Genomic DNA, 19,050 nt, shown 5'->3' with positions numbered 1-19,050 from the left:
TGTTTGTTATTGTTTGTGGGCTAAACTACGGGTACAATCCACAACTAACATACATATATGTGGTATTGCTGCGATCGTCAGGAGCAGGGGAAATTATTTTGAGTTATCCTTTGGTGGAAGGTTATATTAATAGCAAAAAATATACAGTTTCAGACTCCCCGCGGGGAATGGGCGTTCCGATGCAGAGGGGAACATGATTGACGGCCGGCTATGGTGCGTCACGCTTCCCGAAAATAGCCGGAGTAGGACTCGGCTCTTCACAGCGCTATACGGCGCCTGCGCACAGACTAGGAGCTGACTGCGCAGGCGCCGTGAAGAACCAAGTCCTATTTCGGCTATTTTCGGGAAGCGTGACGCGCCATAGCCGGCCGTCAATCATGTTCCCCTCTGCATAGGAACGCCTACTCCTCACGGGGAGTCTGAAACTTAACTACGGGATTAAACTGTGAGTACGGCGCAAAAAAATTAAATAAAGGAATACTGTAGCTCGCGCTAGTATGCTGGATGACATAACCATTTACCACCAAACGAAAGCCCAATTAAAAAACAAAAAAACACAATATAATCCACCTGGATACACAAAGTAGTTGCGAATATATATACGGTTTTACTAACACATGTCGAAGTTGTAAAATTGTGTTCAGACATTAATATTTGTTTTACCCTCAGACACTAAGGGGTTAAACAATGCAAACACTCCTCGCCTAACATGAATTCATAACGACACCCCTGCTTTGTATTCGGTCGCCGCGGCGTGCTACGTATGTGACAGATGAACATTGCCCGGGAACTGTGCGGCGTGGCCTGTGTTTCCGGAGGGTGCTATTCTCAGAACACAGGAAGTATAAATACACAGAGACAAGCCAGTGTATAGAATTGTGTGTGCAGCCCATGTGAGTGGCTGTGCAGACTCTGATCTCTGGACAAGCTGCTGTGTGTCCATTCACAGGACTGATCTCCCTTGTATACAGCCTGTGAAGAGGAAAAGGCTTTTGTCCCCAGGAGCTTGCAATCTAGTGACACTGGGAAAAGTCAACCTGTATTAACCCTTCTGGAGCTTGAACTGCCATCAGCATCATCACAAGGCAAGTGCCTTATCCCCCCTCCCCCCCCACCAGGCTCCTATTGTCTATTGACATTTCTTTTGTTACAGTTCACGAAGCTGTACACAAAGATAAGGATCTTTATTTTCAGCCTTGTGACATCATTTGTATTTTATTTTTAAATAAAGATCCCTATCGTGGTGTTGTAGCTCTGTGAATGGAACATTTCTCACATTGGGCTCAGTCTGTATACGGGCGTACGGCTGTACTGAGTAAAACACATTGTTGTGGTGCCCGGAAGCTGCAGCGTGCTGCGTTTTGCCTGTTGACACGCATTACAGAATGTGCTGCGTGCGGTTATACGTGCGCCAGCATTGACGTTTACATGTGCTCGTACATGGAAAGGATTTTTTAAAACCTAAAATGTTATATTTTGAAAAATTACACTGATACACGTGTGCATGTAAACACGAGTGCTGGCGGTTCCATGCGTATAGCTGCACATAGTGTATTATGTAATGTTAACATTGGGCGCAATTTCGCGTGCCTCAACAACAATCATATTCTACTTTGTACAGCCACACGCTGTGTTCAAGAGTAAGGATGAGCTCTGGCGTGTTCGCATAGTACACGTGCAGAGCCCGCCAGGAAGTGTGCACGGCGCTGCGCTAATCACAGCCAGGGAGACATTTCACGATCCCTGCAGCCGAGCATCGGGACAATGTCTCCCTGACTGATTAGCGCAGCGCCGTGCACACTTCCTGGCGGGCTCTGCACGTGTTCTATGCGAACACGCCAGAGCTCATCCTTATTCAAGAGCCTTATGCCGCATACACACCATCACTTTATGTGATGAAAAAAAACAACATTTTCTGTGAAGTAAAAAATGACCTTTTTGAAACTTCAATTTTCAAAGACGAAGTTGCCTACACACCATCGTTTTTCTCACAATGTTCTAGCAAAGCGAGGTTACGTTCTCACCACTTTTTCCATTGAAGCTCGCTTCTGGGCATGCGCGGGTGTAAAAACGTCTTTTTAAACGACGTTTTTTGCTACACACGGTCAATTTCTGTGAAGTAAAAGTTGACGTTTTGAAAAACGACACATAAAATTGAAGCATGCTTCAATTTTTTTTGGTCGTTTTTTAGAAGACATAAAACGACGTTTTCCCCCACACACGGTCAATTAAAGTGACGTTTTTAAAAACGTCATTTTTTTTCATCACATAAAGTGATGGTGTATACGGGGCATAAGGCCCCTTTCACACACGGGTGGGGGCGGCATCTGCGGTAAAGTGCCGCTATTTTTAACCGCGATTTACCGTCAATTTTGCGGTGCCATTTGTTTTACCACCCCCGCTAACAAGCCGGGAAAGGGTTAAAAACCACGGCAAAGTGCCTCTGCAGAGGCGGTTGCCAGCGGTTTAGCAGTGGTGCCCTATTGATTTCAATGGGGAGGAGAGGTATACACACTGCTCCTTCACCGCTCCAAAGATGCTGCTAGCAGGACTTTTTTTTACCGTCCTGCCAGCGCACCGCTCCAGTGTGAAAGCCCTCGGGGCTTTCACACTGGAGAGACAGCAGCGCATGTTTCAGGTCGGTTTGCAGGTGCTATTTTTAGCGTTGTAGCGCCTGCAAAGCGACCCAGTGCGAAAGGGGTCTTAAGGTTTTGCTTACACTAGGGGTTTGGGGCAGTAAAGCCCTGCGCTTTTACCGCCCCCCACCCAGCCGCTACCCCTGCACGGGTGTACACATGCCGCAGCCAGGACACTTTGGTTCTTGGCAGGAATTACAGTGCCTTGAAGTATTCATACCCCTTAAAATTTTCCACGTTTTGTCATGTTACAACTAAGAAAGAGCTCTGGCGTGTTCGCAGAGCCCGCCAGGAAGTCGGCACTGTGCTGCGCTAATCACAGGCAGGGAGACGTTTCCCGATCTCTGCAGCCGCACAGCTGTAATTGCAGGGAAAGCGGTTCTACAAAGTATTGACTCAGGGGGGCTGATTACAAATGTACCCCACACTTTTCACATATTTGTAAAAAAAAGAATCAAAAACCGTTTATTATTTTCCTTCCACTTCACAATTATGCGCCACTTTGTTGGTCTATCACATAAAATCCCAATAAAATACATTTACGTTTTTGGTTGTAACATGACAAAATGTGGAAGATTTCAAGGGGTATGAATACTTTTTCAACACACTGTATACTACCTGTGCATTCCGGTGGGAATAGTGCCCACATAACATGACACATTCAAGTCAATTAAACCGCTTTGGAAGGACCCCGCAACTGGGTGCTATGCATGGGTTGCTGCGCACTAGTGCGAGGTTCAAGAAGTTAAAGCAGGTGCTTAACCACAGCCCCGGAAGAATTTACCCCCTTCCTGACCAGAGCATTTTTTTTTTGCGATTCGGCACTGCGTCGCTTTAGCTGACAGTTGCGCGGTCGTGCGACGTGGCTCCCAAACAAAATTGATGTCCTTTTTTTCCCCACAAATAGAGCTTTCTTTTGGTGGTATTTGATCACCTCTGCGTTTTTTATTTTTGCGCTATAAACAAAAATAGAGCGACAATTTTGAAAAAAATTCAATATTTTTTACTTTTTTCTAAAATAAATATCCCCAAAAATATATAATTTTTTATTTTTCCTCAGTTTGGGCCGATACGTATTCTTCTACACATTTTTGGTAAAAGAAATCGCAATAAGCGTTTATTGATTGGTTTGCGCAAAAGTTATAGCGTTTACAAAATAGAGGATAGTGTTATGGCATTTTTATTAATATTTTTTTTTTACTAGTAATGGCGGCGATCAGCGATTTTTTTTTTCTCGTGACTGCGACATTATGGCGGACACATCTGACACCTTTGACACATTTTTGGGACCATTGTCATTTTCACAGCGAAAAGTGCTATAAAAATGCACTGATGCTGTGAAAATGGCAGTGAAGGAGTTAACCACTAGGGGGCGCTAAGGGGTTAAGTGTGCCCTAAGGGAGTGATTCTTACTGTAGGGGGCGTGGCTGTAGGTGTGACGTCACTGATCGTCGTTCCCTATATCAGGGAACAGGCGATCAGTGACACTGCCACACAGAAGAACGGGCGCGGTCCCTGAGCTTTGGACCGGGTCGCGAGCGCGCCATTTTGCTGACCTATATCGGCGTTAGGCGGTCCTTAAGTAGTTAAACACACGGATGAGCAAGTTTGGGGTGGAGGAACTTGACTGGCCTGCACTGAGTCCTGGCCTCAACCCTATAGAACACCCTTGGGATGAATTAGAGTGGAGACTGTGAGCCAGGCCTTCTCGTCCAACATCAGTGCCTGACCTCACAAATGCGCTTCTGGAAGAATGGTGAAACATTCCCATAGACACACTCCTAAACCTTGTGGACAGCCTTCCCAGAAGAGTTGAAGCTGTTATAGCTGCAAAGGGTGGGAGAACCCATTATTGAACCCTATGGACTAATAGCTAGATTCAGGTGGGGGTGCGCAACTTTAAGGCGGCGTATCGTATTTATGCTACGCCGCCTTAAGTAAGAGAGGCAAGTACTGTATTCACAAAGTACTTTCCTCCTAACTTACGGCGGCGTAGCGTAAATGCGGCCGGCCTAAGCGCGCCTAATTCAAATGAGGATGGGGGGCGTGTTTTATGTTAATTACTCGTGACCCGACGCGATTGACAGTTTTTACGAACGCCGCATGCGCCGTCCGTGTTCATATCCCAGTGTGCATTGCTCCAAAGTACGCCGCAAGGACGTATTGGTTTCGACGTGAACGTCAATTACGTCCAGCGCCATTCACGGACGAGTTACGCAAATGACGTAAAATTGTCAAATTTCGATGCGGGAACGATGTCCATACTTAACATTGGCTACGCCTCCTAGGGGCAGCTTTATCTTTACGCGGTGGTATCTCTTATGGAAACGGCGTATCTTTACTGCGACGGGCGCACGTACATTCGTGAATCGGCGTATCTATTCATTTACATATTCTACGCCGAACTCAACGGAAGCGCAACCTAGCGGCCAGCCTAAAAATTTCACTTTAAGATACGACGGCGTAGGAGACTTGCGCCGCTCGTATCTTAGCCTAATTTAAGCGTATCTGGTTTCCAGAATACGCTTAAATTAACGCCGGCGTAGATTCAGAGTTACGACGGCGTATCTACTGATTGTACAATCAGATTGTAACGTGTGTGATGGGTTGATCATATAAGGCACTGGTTCTCAACTCCTGCCCTCAGGACCCACTTCCAGGCCAGGTTTGCGAGATAGCGGAAATACATCACAGGTGATATCATTTGCTGCTCAGTGATTACAGTATTCTAATCTGCATCTTCCCAAGGTAATTATAAAAATCTGGCCTTTTAGTGGGTCCTGAGGACAGGAGTTGAGACCCACTGATAAGGATCTTAATTTTAGCCATGTGATTGTAAGCCACCGGTCAAACCAAATACAACTTTACTTGAAATCAAATGATTTAGGTGCGTTGTAGGTGCGACTTGGTTGGCATCTGTGCGATTTCATGCATAGATGTCTATGCAAGTTGCACTGAAATCGGCAAAAGTAGAGCAGGAGCTACTTTTTCAAATTGGTGCGGCGCTGCAAAAGTCAATGTCGCACCAGTTGCATTGCCAAAACTAGTGTGCGACTTGTCATGCGATTTGGACCTGTCTAATCGCATGACAAGTCGCACCGGTGTGACTGGGGGCTTATTCTTAAATCCTGGGGGCTTATTCTTAAATCCCATTGGAAATAAATGCCAGTTTTTAGAAAATAAAGATTCTTATCCTGCCGTTTACTTTTGAGTATTTCTTACATTACTAATACGAGCGCAGAAATTACATTTTTTGTTATATATATTTTTCTATTTTTCTTTATTAAAGGGCCCCCGGATGGATGGCTACCTCCCCTTTTTTTTATATATATTTTTTTGTAAGGGGCCCAGAGGTCCCCAGGGCGAACTCCCCTTTTTTTTGTTCGTCAGCACCCAAAGCCCCCTGACCTCAATTGGCAGCACCCCCTGCTTCTCAATCAATTCGTGGCACCCCGTTGCTTCTCATTCAATTCGTGGCACCCCGTTGCTTCTCATTCAATTTGTGGCACCCCGTTGCTTCTCAATTTGTGGCACCCCCCCTGCTTCTCAATCAATTCGTGGCACCCCCCTGCTTCTCAATTCACGCCCCCCCACTTCTCAATTAGCGGTGGCACCCCCGCTTCTCAATTTGAGGCGGCAGCACCCCCCCCTGGTTCTCTGCTCCAGAGGGCCCATGCCTGAAGCTGTGTAAGGGGCCCCAAATTCCTGATCCTTCATCGAACCAATGCTGCATCCACCTAGGTAAGTATGAACCTTTAACCACTTCCTGATTAGCCGCCACCATTATACTGCGGCAAGATGTCTAGTTCCCGCAAATTGCCGTAGCTGTACGTCTTCGTGGGAACTCGCATTTGCGGTCTCCCATTGTCCTCCAGCCACCCGCGATTGTTCTCCGGAGTGACAGAACGGGGATCTGCCTGTGTAAACAAGGCAGATGTTCATTCTGACAGGGGGGATCATACAGATCCTGGCCCGGATTCAGAAACAATAGTCTAAGTTGTAGGCGGGCGTAGCATATCTGAGATTCACTATGCCGCCGTAACTTAGGGCGCAAGTTCCATATTCAGAAAGAACTTGAGCGCTACGTTACGGCGGCGTGTAAATGTTTCGGCGTAAGCCCGCCTAATTCAAATTTGGCTGGTAGTGGGCGTGTTGTATGTTAATCTATCATGACCCCACGTAATTGACGCTCTTTACGAACGGCGAATGCGCCGTTCATGGACGTATCCCAGTGCGCATGCTCCAAATCACGTCGATGCTTTCGACGTGAACGTAACTTACGCAAAGCCCTGTTCGCGAACGTTTTACGCAAATGACGGAAAATTTTACGCTGTCCCGACGTCCATACTTAACATTGGCTACGCCTCATAGAGCAGGGGTAACTTTACGCCGGTCCGACACCTTATGTAAATGACGCATATAGATACGCCAGGCGCAACTACGTTCGTTAATCGGCGTAGCTACCCAATTTGCATATTCTAGGCGTAAATCTACGGAAGCGCCACCTAGCGGCCAACGTAAATATGCAACTAAGATACGATGGTGTAAGAGACTTACGCCGGACGTATCTTAGAAAAATTCTGGCGTATCTTGCTTTCTGAATACAGAAAGAAGATACGGCGGCGCTTCCTAGAACTCACGCGGCGTATCAATCGATACACCAACGTAAATTCTATCTAAATCCGGGCCCCTGTCTTTTTGCTAAGCAGGAAGATGGATCTGTGTGTTTCCCCAGGCAGCCCACCCCCCATACAATTAGAAAACACACTAAGGGAACACAGTTAACCCCTTAATCGCCCCTGATGTTAACCCCTTCCCTGCCAGTGTCAGTACAATAACAATGCATATTTTTAGCACTGATTACTGTAATAATGTCACTGGTTCCCAAAAAAGTGTAAAAAATGTCAGTTAGTATCCGATCTGTCATCCAAAATGTCGCACTCCGGCTAAAAAACGCTAATCACCATTACTAGTAAAAAAAAAAAAAATGCCTTAAATCTATCCCCTATTTTGTAGATGCTATAACTTATGCGCGAACCAATCAATTTACGCATATTGTGATTTATTTATTATTATTTTTTTACCAAAAATATGTAGCAAAATACATATTGGCCTAAACTGATGCATAAATAACGTTTTTTTACATCTTGATTGATATGAATAGGTTGAGCTCTTGTTATTTCTGGTCTCTTTTCTGGATGTAACCATCCTTTCTCTTTCTGTTTACAGAGCACTGGAGACCCCTGGTGGCGAGATTACATACTGTTTGAAGCCAGTGACGCCCAAGTCATTCACATTAAATTTGACATTACTGTAGCAGCAGCAGCAGTGCCATGGCAGCCCTGAAGTACGCCGGCCTGGACGATACAGACAGCGAGGATGAGCTGCCACCAGGATGGGAGGAGAGGAGCACAAAGGATGGTTGGGTTTACTATGCGAAGTAAGATGGGCCACCATGGGGAGTCTATTATCATTCTCTATGATAAATCTTTAATTCAGGCAGCAACCTGCAAAGTGTGTGATAAAAAGCTGTATGCTGTTATGTAATCTTTTAATAAGATCCAGTACATACAGGCTTCATTATGTAACAGCAATGTGTACAGCAAGAAGCTATAAGCAGCTTTGTTGGAAACTTTAAGTTTATATTCACACTAATAATTAATGTAAATGCAGGAGAAATTGTTTAGGAAGTATAAACAAACGTTATTCTATCCAGCTCCTGTACTTGTGTTTACATGCACCTAAACACAGGTAAACGTGTCTATATGCATACCTCCCAACATTTTCAGATTGGAATGAGGGACACCTACTACCGTGTTTCCCCAAAAATAAGACCTAGCGTTATTTTCCAGGATTCCTGCAGTATAAGCCCTACCCCGAAAATAAGCCCTAGTTTAAAATTCTTGTAAAATCCTATAATCCACTCTATTACAGTAGTATATAATGTACAATGTGTGTGTTTCTGTGATATAATTGCTGGGTAGAGTGCTCTGGCGGGTGATAGAAGCACAGAGTGGCGATATAATGAAGGTATTTGGCACAATTATATTACAGAAACACACATTGTACATTATATACTACAGTAATAGAGTGGATTATAGAATTTTACAAGCATTTTATCTCAGATCCCACTGGGGATTCCTGCCAGGCAGGGAGAGAGAGGAGGAGAGAAGACGGCACATTACATGGTAAGACCCAACCTGAAAATAAGCCCTACTGTGTCTTTTGTTGCCAAAATTAATATTAGACCCGGGCTTATTTTCATGGAAACACTGTAGCAAATGTATGTAGGGATAGGACACGCCCCCTGTCACACCCTCTTAAAGGAGAATTAACCAAAAAAAAGGTAATTTAATCCACAAGGGCTTTTTTTTTACCACTGCTATTCCTTTATATTGGCTTTTAAAATTTACAAATAATTTAGAAAATGGAAAAAAGTTTTAGCACTGGGAAAAAGCTTTTTGAAAGATAAATCGTGCATTTTATATACAATATATAGATCAGGCCAAAATGAGGGACAAATGAGGAGGAAAGAGGGACATTGCTCCATATCAGGGACAGCACCTCGAAATCAGGGACCGTTGGGAGCTATGCTATATGCATTTAGAAATGTCCTATAAAGAAATGCATGCTGTTGCCAAAGATGAGCATGTGTGTCTTCTGAACTCGTTGCTACCTGAACTTATTCCGTGAGCTGCAGCCTGAATCATTTTCACCCCACAGCTCACATAAATACAGCTCAATGGAGTAAAAATAGTGCTAGTTTAGAGTTCTGGTAGAGATGAGCTGATCTCTAATCATTATTAGGTAGATTCAGAGAGGAGTGCCTAAACTTGCGGCAGCGTAGCTTAGCGTGTTTAGGCTATGCCGCCGTAAGTTAGCTAGGCAAGTACATGATTCTCAATGTACTTGCCTGCTATGTTACGGCGGCGTAGCCTAAAGCGGACGGGCGTAAGGGCGCCGAATTCAAATGTGTGGAAGGGGGGCGTGTTTAATGCTAATAAGGCTTGACCTTACGTTTTTGACGTTTGTTTTTTACTGCTCATGCGCCGGGCACCTACATTTCCCAGTGTGCATTGCGGCTAAGTACGCCGTACGGGCATATTGAATTCGACGTGGACGTAAACAATGTAAATCCCAAATCGCGAACGACTTATGCAAACGACATAAAAAATTCGAATTTTGCGGCGGGAACGGCGGCCATACTTAACATTACTATTCCACTAGGGCCTAGCTCTAACTTTACGCGGCCTATCTCTTACGCAAACGGCGTAAAAGTACTGCGTCGGCCGGGCGTACGTTTGTGAATCGGCGTATCCTGTCATTTACATATTCTACGCCGACCGCAATGGAAGCGCCACCTAGCGGCCATCCAAAATATTGCAATCTAAGATAGGACGGCGCAAGACGTCTTATCTTAGTTATGTTTAAGCGTATCTCTGTTTGAGCATACTCTTAAACATAAGTCGGCGTAGATTCTGAGTTAGGTCGGCTTATCTACTGATAAGTCGGCCTAACTTTACCTGAATCTACCTATGTCAGTATAAATGAGGCCTAAAGCAAACTTCTTTTTTTTAGGTATGGTAAACAGTGCTGCCAGTTACTTGACCTCGAAAGGTTTTACCCCCTTCGTGACCAGGGCATTTTTTGCTATTCAGCACTGTGCTAATTGTGGTGTGCTGTGTGGTCATGCAGCACTGTATGCAAATTCAATTTGTATATTTTGTTTCACATCAAACAAGCTTTCTTTTAGTGGCATTTAACTATGTGACTGTGATAGTGCGGCAGACAATCTAGCGCTAAATGACTGGGAGGGACATTAACTGACACTGATGTCGCTAGTGACACTAATACAATGATCAGTGATAATACTGTACTAATGACACTGGCTGAGAAGGGGTTAACATCCAGGGGCAATACAGGGGTTAACTGTGTACCCAATAAGTGTAATGTGTGCTGCTTTTACTTACAGAGATGTCTGTTTTTTATTCCTGAACTCAAAGTTGATTTTGGGAAGAAGAAACAAATAGATCGCTGTCTGTGCACAACGTTCTGTTTGTTTGTCAACACAAAAATATGTGATGTAATTGGCCACAGCTGATCAGCAGGTTTTAAAATAATTGAAAATAAAGGAAAATTGCGCTTATCAGTACATGTGGATATATGACAATCACTTAAACACAGTAAATTAAGGAGGCAGCAGCACTTGTGCAGATGCACTAGAACATATAGGAGAAAAAGGGGGGGTTTAGAGCTGCACCATAGCACCCGGACTCAGTTTGATCTACAGTCCATACATCAAAAATAATAAACAGACCCTATAAGGGAACTGAATGGTGAAAAAGAGTCTATATTCCTTCCAATTTGAAACCAATCCTGCCATACACGAGACAATCCAGTCACCACGTGAATCCACAACACACTCTTGTAGTGAGAGCCCGCCACCACTTATGTTAAGCAGCTTACCAGAGGGATAATGATAAACAGCAATCGGCTGTAACCCAGCCGCGGCCTTTGGGGAGATCCTGCTCCCTGGATCGAACAGCCCTTAGCTCCCACAAGTGTGACAGGACACCACCGCACGATTACATGTAGAGAATGGCAGACATAGTGTAATACCGCAAGGATTTTTATTGATTTTTAATTAGAAAACTACTCACATGGTAAAGAAGAAAAACATGCGTTTTAAAATTTGTTGCCGGCCGGCGAACATACAGAGCGGAGCCCTTTCTCCTAACGTGATGACGTCACCGCACGTCCTTCCAGGCGGGTTTCGTCATTGGACGTTGTCAATGGGATGGTTTTACTAACAGATATGTCTCCTTTTTCTTTCTGAACTCCGTTGATTTTGGGAAGAAGAAAAAGATCGCTGTCTGTGCACAAAGTTCTGTTTGTTTGTCAACACAAAAATATGTGATGTAATTGGCCACAGCTGATCAGCAGGTTTTAAAATAATTGGCTGACATCTGCTGTGTCCAATTAGAGCACGGGTCGACGTGCGCGCCGCCAAACCAGGAGGTACACCACGACAAACAGCCACTTTAAAAAAGCTGCTAGCAGGCTTCAGAGCTTCTTGAAGCTTGTTGAAAGTCTGCTAGCAGCTTTCCTGAAGTGGCAATCAGCATTCCTATTAGCATCTGTGTTCTATAATTACAAACTGGAGCTGAATGGTACATTACAATCTTCAACAAAGCTTGGCAAATGCTTTGTCAAAGCTTGCTGTTCATACTGCTCTTACAAGTTCAGGAAACAGCGGAGGAGAAGTTGCAATGTAGATGTTGTTATGATGCTTGCCATCTCTATCTTTTGGCTGGCAAGAAATGGTGCCAGCTCTGCCTAGTTGCTGCTTGGTGAACTTACCCCCCACGCCCAAACTCACCGTATCTCCACAATATAAAAAAGAATTGTTTTGTAGTCTAAAATTAGAACTTGGAGGGCTGAATGCACTCCCTGAGATAACATTGTGAAAGGACACAGGGCGGTGATACATTTCATACAGGATCACTTATCCAACAGATCTAACAAAATGCTTCCAATGCTATATTTAGCAGGACAAAATAGAGCAAATAAAAGAAGATATTGTTTGGGTTTACATACACTTTAATAAAACGAACCCTCCAGAATATATAAATTATGTGCCAATAAAGCAATGTTTCTGTTTTTCATTTAATAGCCACTTAGATGAGAAAACTCAGTGGGAGCACCCAAAAACGGGAAAGCGGAAGAGAATCGCAGGAGGTTGGTAATGACTTCACTGTCTTTAACTTATGTTGTTTCCTTTATACATCGGTGAATTATAGGAGCAATGTTTCCTGCGTGAGCCACTCTTTGTATGGGTAGCTGTGGGAGGTATGGTAGTATATAGGCATTTCATTAGCCCGTGTTATATATAAATGCTTCTATCATTATACGTGCTGCAGATTATTTTTATGTCATTGATTCTTATCTGTGTTGGTTGACCATAAATGGGAGGATTTAGTTGAATGGACACCAGAAGTTATGATTTAGGTATTGAAATATAGTGAAAAGGACTACAGCGCTACTAACAAATAATCTCAAAGAAACCACACAAAAAAATCCTACCGTATTTTCCGGCGTATAAGACGACCCCCTAATTTTCCAGGAAAAATTTTGGTTTTGGGATATACTTACTGTGTAAGACTACCCCCTTCTTACTAGTCTTTCTGGAAGCTGAGGGGTAGCCAGAACCGCTGACAGAAACAGGCTTTTTCAAATCTCACTGTGCCATTACATTACATTCCTCACTGTGCCATTACATCACTTGCCCCTCTCTGTGCCATCACTTGCCTGCTCTCTGTGCCATCACTTGCCTGCTCTCTGTGCCATCACTTGCCCCCTCTCTGTGCCATCACTTGCCCCCTCTCTGTGCCATCACTTGCCCCCTCTCTGTGCCATCACTGCAAACGGTGCATTTACTCACTTTTTTTCTGAATACCGTGTTTCCCCGAAAATAATCCCGGGTCTTATATTAATTATGCCAACAAAAGACACAGTAGGGCTTATTTCCGGGGTAGGTCTTACTATGTAATGTGATGTCTTCTCTCCCCCCCCCTCCCTGCCTGTCAGGAATCCCCAGTGTGAACTGAGTTAAAATGCTAGTAAAATCCTATAATCCACTCTATTACAGTATTAAATAATGTACAATGTGTGTGTTTCTGTAATATAATTGTGTCAAATACCTTTGTTATAGAGCCGCTCTGTGCTTCTGTTACCCGCCGGAGCTCTCTTCCCCCACAATTATATTACAGAAACACACACATTGTACATTATATACTACTATAATAGAGTGGATTATAGGATCTTACAAGCATTTTTAACTAGGGCTTATTTTCAGGGTAGGGCTTATATTGCAGCCCTCCTGGAAAATAACGCTAGGTCTTATTTTCAGGGTAGGTCTTATTTTTGGGGAAACAGGGTAGCAGGCGGTGCGTTGACAGTCTCCGTGCTGCGAGCATCAATGATTTAAAAGACGCGCCTTCTCCTCAGACTGTTCTGTGATAGGCGGAACACAAATCTTCCCAGCAGCGCCTCTGTTCTGTGTTCCGCCTATCACGGACGTCTTCTCATCTCGTCCGAGGATGAGAAGGCATCTGTGATAGGAGGAACACAGAACAGAGGCGCTGCTGGGAAGATTTGTGTTCCGCCTATCACAGAACACACTGAGGAGAAGGAGCGTCTTTTTAATCATTGACGCTCGCAGCACGGAGACCGTCCCCGGCGTATAAGACGACCCCCGACTTTGGATGCATTTTTTTGCATCCAGAAAGTCGTCTTATACGCCGGAAAATACGGTTAATAATACAGCAGCAATCAAACGGCGAACTAAACTAAATGATGAATGAATAAATACTGATGCGCACGTATTAACTCATGTGCAATGTGAATCGTACATATACAATCAAGCAAAAAACCTGGTGAAGAAACGCCTAATATATGTGAGTAGATCATGAAAAAGTCCTGATGATTGAATCAGTCAGTCTGCAGTGATCCTTCCCTAATTGCCAAGCTCTCACTTCAATGTGATCAGGTTACAACAACCTCCAGCAGCGATCCGATGATCCGTCACTGTGGGCTCCTTCCCCACGCGTATCGTCACTCGTCACGTGACTTAATCATGGGTATTACAGGAGCCTACAGTGACGGACCATCGGATGTCTATCCCGAGTGAGGAGTCTACTTAAACTGAGCAGCAACATACCCTGTCTATAATATAAGCGAGGATCCGTGAGTGCACTAAGTGCAGCCTTTATCCACATCTATATGGTACAATATTGCGCTATGTTTCCTTTCCTCCTCTTTTGCATGTGACTGAATGAAACTGGAAACATCCGATCGCTGCTGGAGGTTGTTGTAACCTGATCACATTGAAGTGAGAGCTTGGCAATTAGGGAAGGATCACTGCTGACTGACTTATTCAATCATCAGGACTTTTTCATGATCTACTCACATATATTAAGAGTTTCTTCACCAGGTTTTTTGCTTGATTATATATGTACGATTCACATTGCACATGAGTTAATACGAGCGCATCAGTATTTATTCATGATTTAGGTATTACAGTTGTCTATACACAAAAAGGATTGGCAGTTAACAGCCAGGAATGTTGCCCTGATAATTTTCTACTCTTAGGGCACTCTCACGTGAGGCGCTGGGGCAAGGCGATAAAGCGCCGCTATTTTTAGCGGCGCTTTATCATCAATTTAGCAGCGCATTTCAGCCGCTAGCACTGACGATTTTAACCGAAAAAGAGTTAAAAGTGCCGCAAAGTGCTTTTAACCCTTGTATGCACTGCTCCTAAAGCGCCTCAAAGATGCTGCTTGCAAGAATTTTTTAGCGCACCGCTCAGGCTTTCACACTGAAGTGACAGGAGAGGCGCTTTTCTGGCACTATTTTTAGCGCTAAAGCTCCCCAGTGGGACAGAAATATAAATTTTCCATGTGAGTAAAAGGTTACTAAATCTGTATTTGTATCTTTCAGATCTGCCATATGGTTGGGAACAAGAAACTGATGAAAACGGGCAAACGTATTTTGTTGAGTGAGTATTCATACATGTGTTGACGGTTTTGTTCGTATCAGAACAAGTCCATGGGATTACAATCGCTGCTTAAAAATCATATGCAGGAAAACATTTTATTTCTATAGTGCATTGTGCATCAATTACATAACTTCTCAGTCTTGATTTCAAACACCTCTTCCTAAGTCATCCTACAGTGTAAAGGATCACAGTTTCCTCTATAAACTATAATATCCTGCCCTGGGGGGCATTTTTCCCCGCGTGTTATCTTTTTGGGCACTTCACAATCTACCCCCCCCCCCCGTCTCTGGAGCCTAGGAGCCAGGACCAGGCCACTAGAAATTTTGCCTCCACCAATAGGAGTTGTCCAAATCAAGCAGGCAGTGATCGGGACACCTGAAAAAGCACTCAGATGAAGAGAGAAGGAGCATCTTGTTACCGTGGCTTCATGTAAGTAAAACAGAGGAGGCCAATTGCAGGTCAGATGGCCCTGTAAACGAACCCCTGAGGTCAGATGGCCCTGTAAACGAACCCCTGGGGTCAGATGGCCCTGTAAATGAACCCCTGGGGTCAGATGGCCCTGTAAATGAACCCCTGGGGTCAGATGGCCCTGTAAATGAACCCCTGGGGTCAGATGGCCCTGTAAATGAACCCCTGAGGTCAGATGGCCCTGTAAACGAACCCCTGAGGTCAGATGGCCCTGTAAACGAACCCCTGAGGTCAGATGGCCCTGTAAACGAACCTCTGAGGTCAGATGGCCCTGTAAACGAACCCCTGAGGTCAGATGGCCCTGTAAACGAACCCCTGAGGTCAGATGGCCCTGTAAACGAACCCCTGGGGTCAGATGGCCCTGTAAATGAGCCCCTGAGGTCAGATGGCCCTGTAAATGAGCCCCTGAGGTCAGATGGCCCTGTAAATGAGCCCCTGAGGTCAGATGGCCCTGTAAATGAGCCCCTGGGATCAGATGGCCCTGTAAATGAACCCCTGGGGTCAGATGGCCCTGTAAATGAAGCCCTGAGGTCAGATGGCCCTGTAAATGAACCCCTGAGGTCAGATGGCCCTGTAAATGAGCCCCTGAGGTCAGATGGCCCTGTAAATGAACCCCTGAGGTCAGATGGCCCTGTAAATGAACCCCTGGGGTCAGATGGCCCTGTAAATGAACCCCTAAGGTCAGATGGCCCTGTAAATGAACCCCTAAGGTCAGATGGCCCTGTAAATGAACCCCTGAGGTCAGATGGCCCTGTAAATGAACCCCTCAGGTCAGATTGCCCTGTAAATGAACCCCTGAGGTCAGATGGCCCTGTAAATGAACCCCTCAGGTCAGATGGCCCTGTAAATGAACCCCTCAGGTCAGATGGCCCTGTAAATGAACCCCTGAGGTCAGATGGCCCTGTAAATGAACCCCTCAGGTCAGATGGCCCTGTAAATGAACCCCTCAGGTCAGATGGCCCTGTAAATGAACCCCTCAGGTCAGATGGCCCTGTAAATGAACCCCTGAGGTCAGATGGCCCTGTAAATGAACCCCTGAGGTCAGATGGCCCTGTAAATGAACCCCTGAGGTCAGATGGCCCTGTAAATGAACCCCTAAGGTCAGATGGCCCTGTAAATGAACCCCTGAGGTCAGGTGGCCCTGTAAATGAACCCCTGAGGTCAGGTGGCCCTGTAAATGAACCCCTGAGGTCAGGTGGCCCTGTAAATGAACCCCTGAGGTCAGGTGGCCCTGTAAATGAACCCCTAAGGTCAGATGGCCCTGTAAATGAACCCCTGAGGTCAGATGGCCCTGTAAATGAACCCCTGAGGTCGGATGGCCCTGTAAATGAACCCCTGAGGTCAGATGGCCCTGTAAATGAACCCCTGAGGTCAGATGGCCCTGTAAATGAACCCCTGAGGTCAGATGGCCCTGTAAATGAACCCCTGAATTAATCACGTGCACTGACGGTCTGGAGAATTGGCACCGACCCTTGACCTATAGAGATCGACGTGATGCCCCTATCACACTTCAGGAAGTTCAGGTGCACTTGTATAAGGACTCGCATATATCTTAATTTATTTCACTTGAAGTATATTGTTCTAATTAGCCTGGCACTTTTGATTTATATTTGTTACACAATTTATATCGATTGGTGTGCCAGCTGCTTGTACGGCCTTTTCAGCGTGATTTCTATTTTATGTTTTATTAGATACACAGATACAACTTATGTAGGAGGATTTGTTTCATCCTCGAGTGTCACCTGAGGATAGTCACTTCACTGTGTATATGTAAGGGTTTACAACCAGGGCCGATCCGCCCTATAGGCTTACTATTCAAGCCGCTTAGGGCCCCGCAAAGCTGCGAAGGGCCCCCCAAATTACTAGAGGCCCCGCCTGGTGAGAAGTCATTTCCGCCCCCTCACCCCGCTTCTGAACTTGCTGGCTGCATGGGAGAAGAGGTAAGAAATCAGCACCCCCTGCTTCTCAAAAATTAATGTAAGATGTAATTTCCGACAGCAGAACACCCCCCTACCCCCGCTTCTCAACTTTCTTTAATGTGACATGTCACTGTCGTCAGCGCCCCCCGCTTCTCGTTTTTAATGTGCCATGTCATTTTGCTTAGGGCCCCAGGGAGGTCAGGATCGGCACTGTTTACAACAACTTTAAGCCCTGTAAATTAATGGGAAGAGAGAATAATAATATTTTTGGAGTCAATCAATAATTATAAATAATTTTTTTAATTATTGGATTTATATGTCAGGAGAGACCAGTCAGCTCCCCATGCATCCTTTCTGTAATTTGAAGCAGAAGTAGGGCCAAAGCTAGTTTGATTTTTATTCTCCTGTAGGTCACAGGAGAGTGCACTTTGTTCTGCCCTGCTGAGACCTATATTCAGCTGACAGTGGGCTAAAGTCCGTTGTCGGCTGACTTCACTTGGCCAGTCCAGACTCTGGAGGGATCCCGACTTTAAGCAGGAGAACTCGTAGTGCTATACTGCATCTAAAAGGCTTATTTGTAAGAGAAAATGCACTTACAGAATATAGCAAATGTATAAGCAAATGGCTGTCAACCTGTCCATGCGTGCAGACATCAAACTGCGAGCTCCCACTGACACGTTTCTCCATACAAGGCGTCATCTGGTATTGAAGGCTTAGAACCCCTGTCAGATTCTTTTTTTTTTTTGCAGAGATTTCCCTTCACTTCCTGTCCCATAGCCAAACAGGAAGTGAGAGGAAATCTTTGCAAATTAAGGGCAGTCCTTGGGGACCCCCAGGTTTTCTGGGGACAACCCAACATTTCTGATTTTCTTTTAGGCTCCATGCACACTAGCATTTTATCATAAGCTAGAAAAAAATGCTGGATGCAAAATGCTGATAAAAACATTTGTGTGCCAGCTTCTAGTAGCTTTTAGGAGCAGTAGCATTTTATTAGCTTTTTTTGCAGTACATGAAGAAGAAAAAAGCTTTAAAGCGGAGGTTCCGCCAATTTTTTATTTTTTTAAAAATACTGCAGCTGCTCACTTTTAAAAAAATGGACACTTACCTGTCCAGCGCGCCTGCGATGTCGTCTACCTAGGATGGGCAATCGCTCATCCCTCAGCTGCACCCGCTGCCATCCTTGGTTAGGGAATCGGGAAGCGTTGCGGCTTCTCTGCCCAGTTCCCTACTGCGCATGCGCGAGTAGCGCGCTGCACCGTCACTGGTCCCTGCTCTCTGCTGGGAACAGTGCATTTCCCAGAAGACAGCAGGGGCTGCGGGTAGAGGCGTGTCTGCCGCAGTACCGTATTCCAGGAGGTGGGTGCAAATATCTGTGTTAGACAGGTATCTGTACCCCCCCTCCCCCTGAAAAGTGCCAAATGTGACACCGGAAGGGGGAGGGGGGGGATTCCGAAAAGCGGAAGCTCCATTT

General features: G+C 45.1%; 1 protein-coding gene across 1 annotated transcript in view; it reads left to right on the top strand.

Moving 5' to 3' along the window:
- The first annotated feature begins 7,868 nt into the window (after positions 1-7,868).
- The window catches only part of WWOX (WW domain containing oxidoreductase), a 1,052,038-nt gene continuing 1,040,856 nt past the window's right edge, over positions 7,869-19,050 (top strand). Inside the window, exons 1-3 of the mRNA XM_040329188.1 lie at positions 7,869-8,076; positions 12,310-12,374; positions 15,135-15,192. Of these exons, the coding sequence (XP_040185122.1) occupies positions 7,970-8,076; positions 12,310-12,374; positions 15,135-15,192 (230 nt within the window). The 5' untranslated portion in view covers positions 7,869-7,969. The remainder of the gene's footprint in view (positions 8,077-12,309; positions 12,375-15,134; positions 15,193-19,050) is intronic.

Source organism: Rana temporaria, chromosome 11 (assembly GCF_905171775.1).
Source record: "Rana temporaria chromosome 11, aRanTem1.1, whole genome shotgun sequence".
In the NCBI taxonomy this organism is placed as follows: Eukaryota; Metazoa; Chordata; class Amphibia; order Anura; family Ranidae; genus Rana; species Rana temporaria.
The sequence above is the reverse complement of the archived record's forward strand: the minus strand, read 5'-3'. Positions and strand labels throughout refer to the sequence as shown.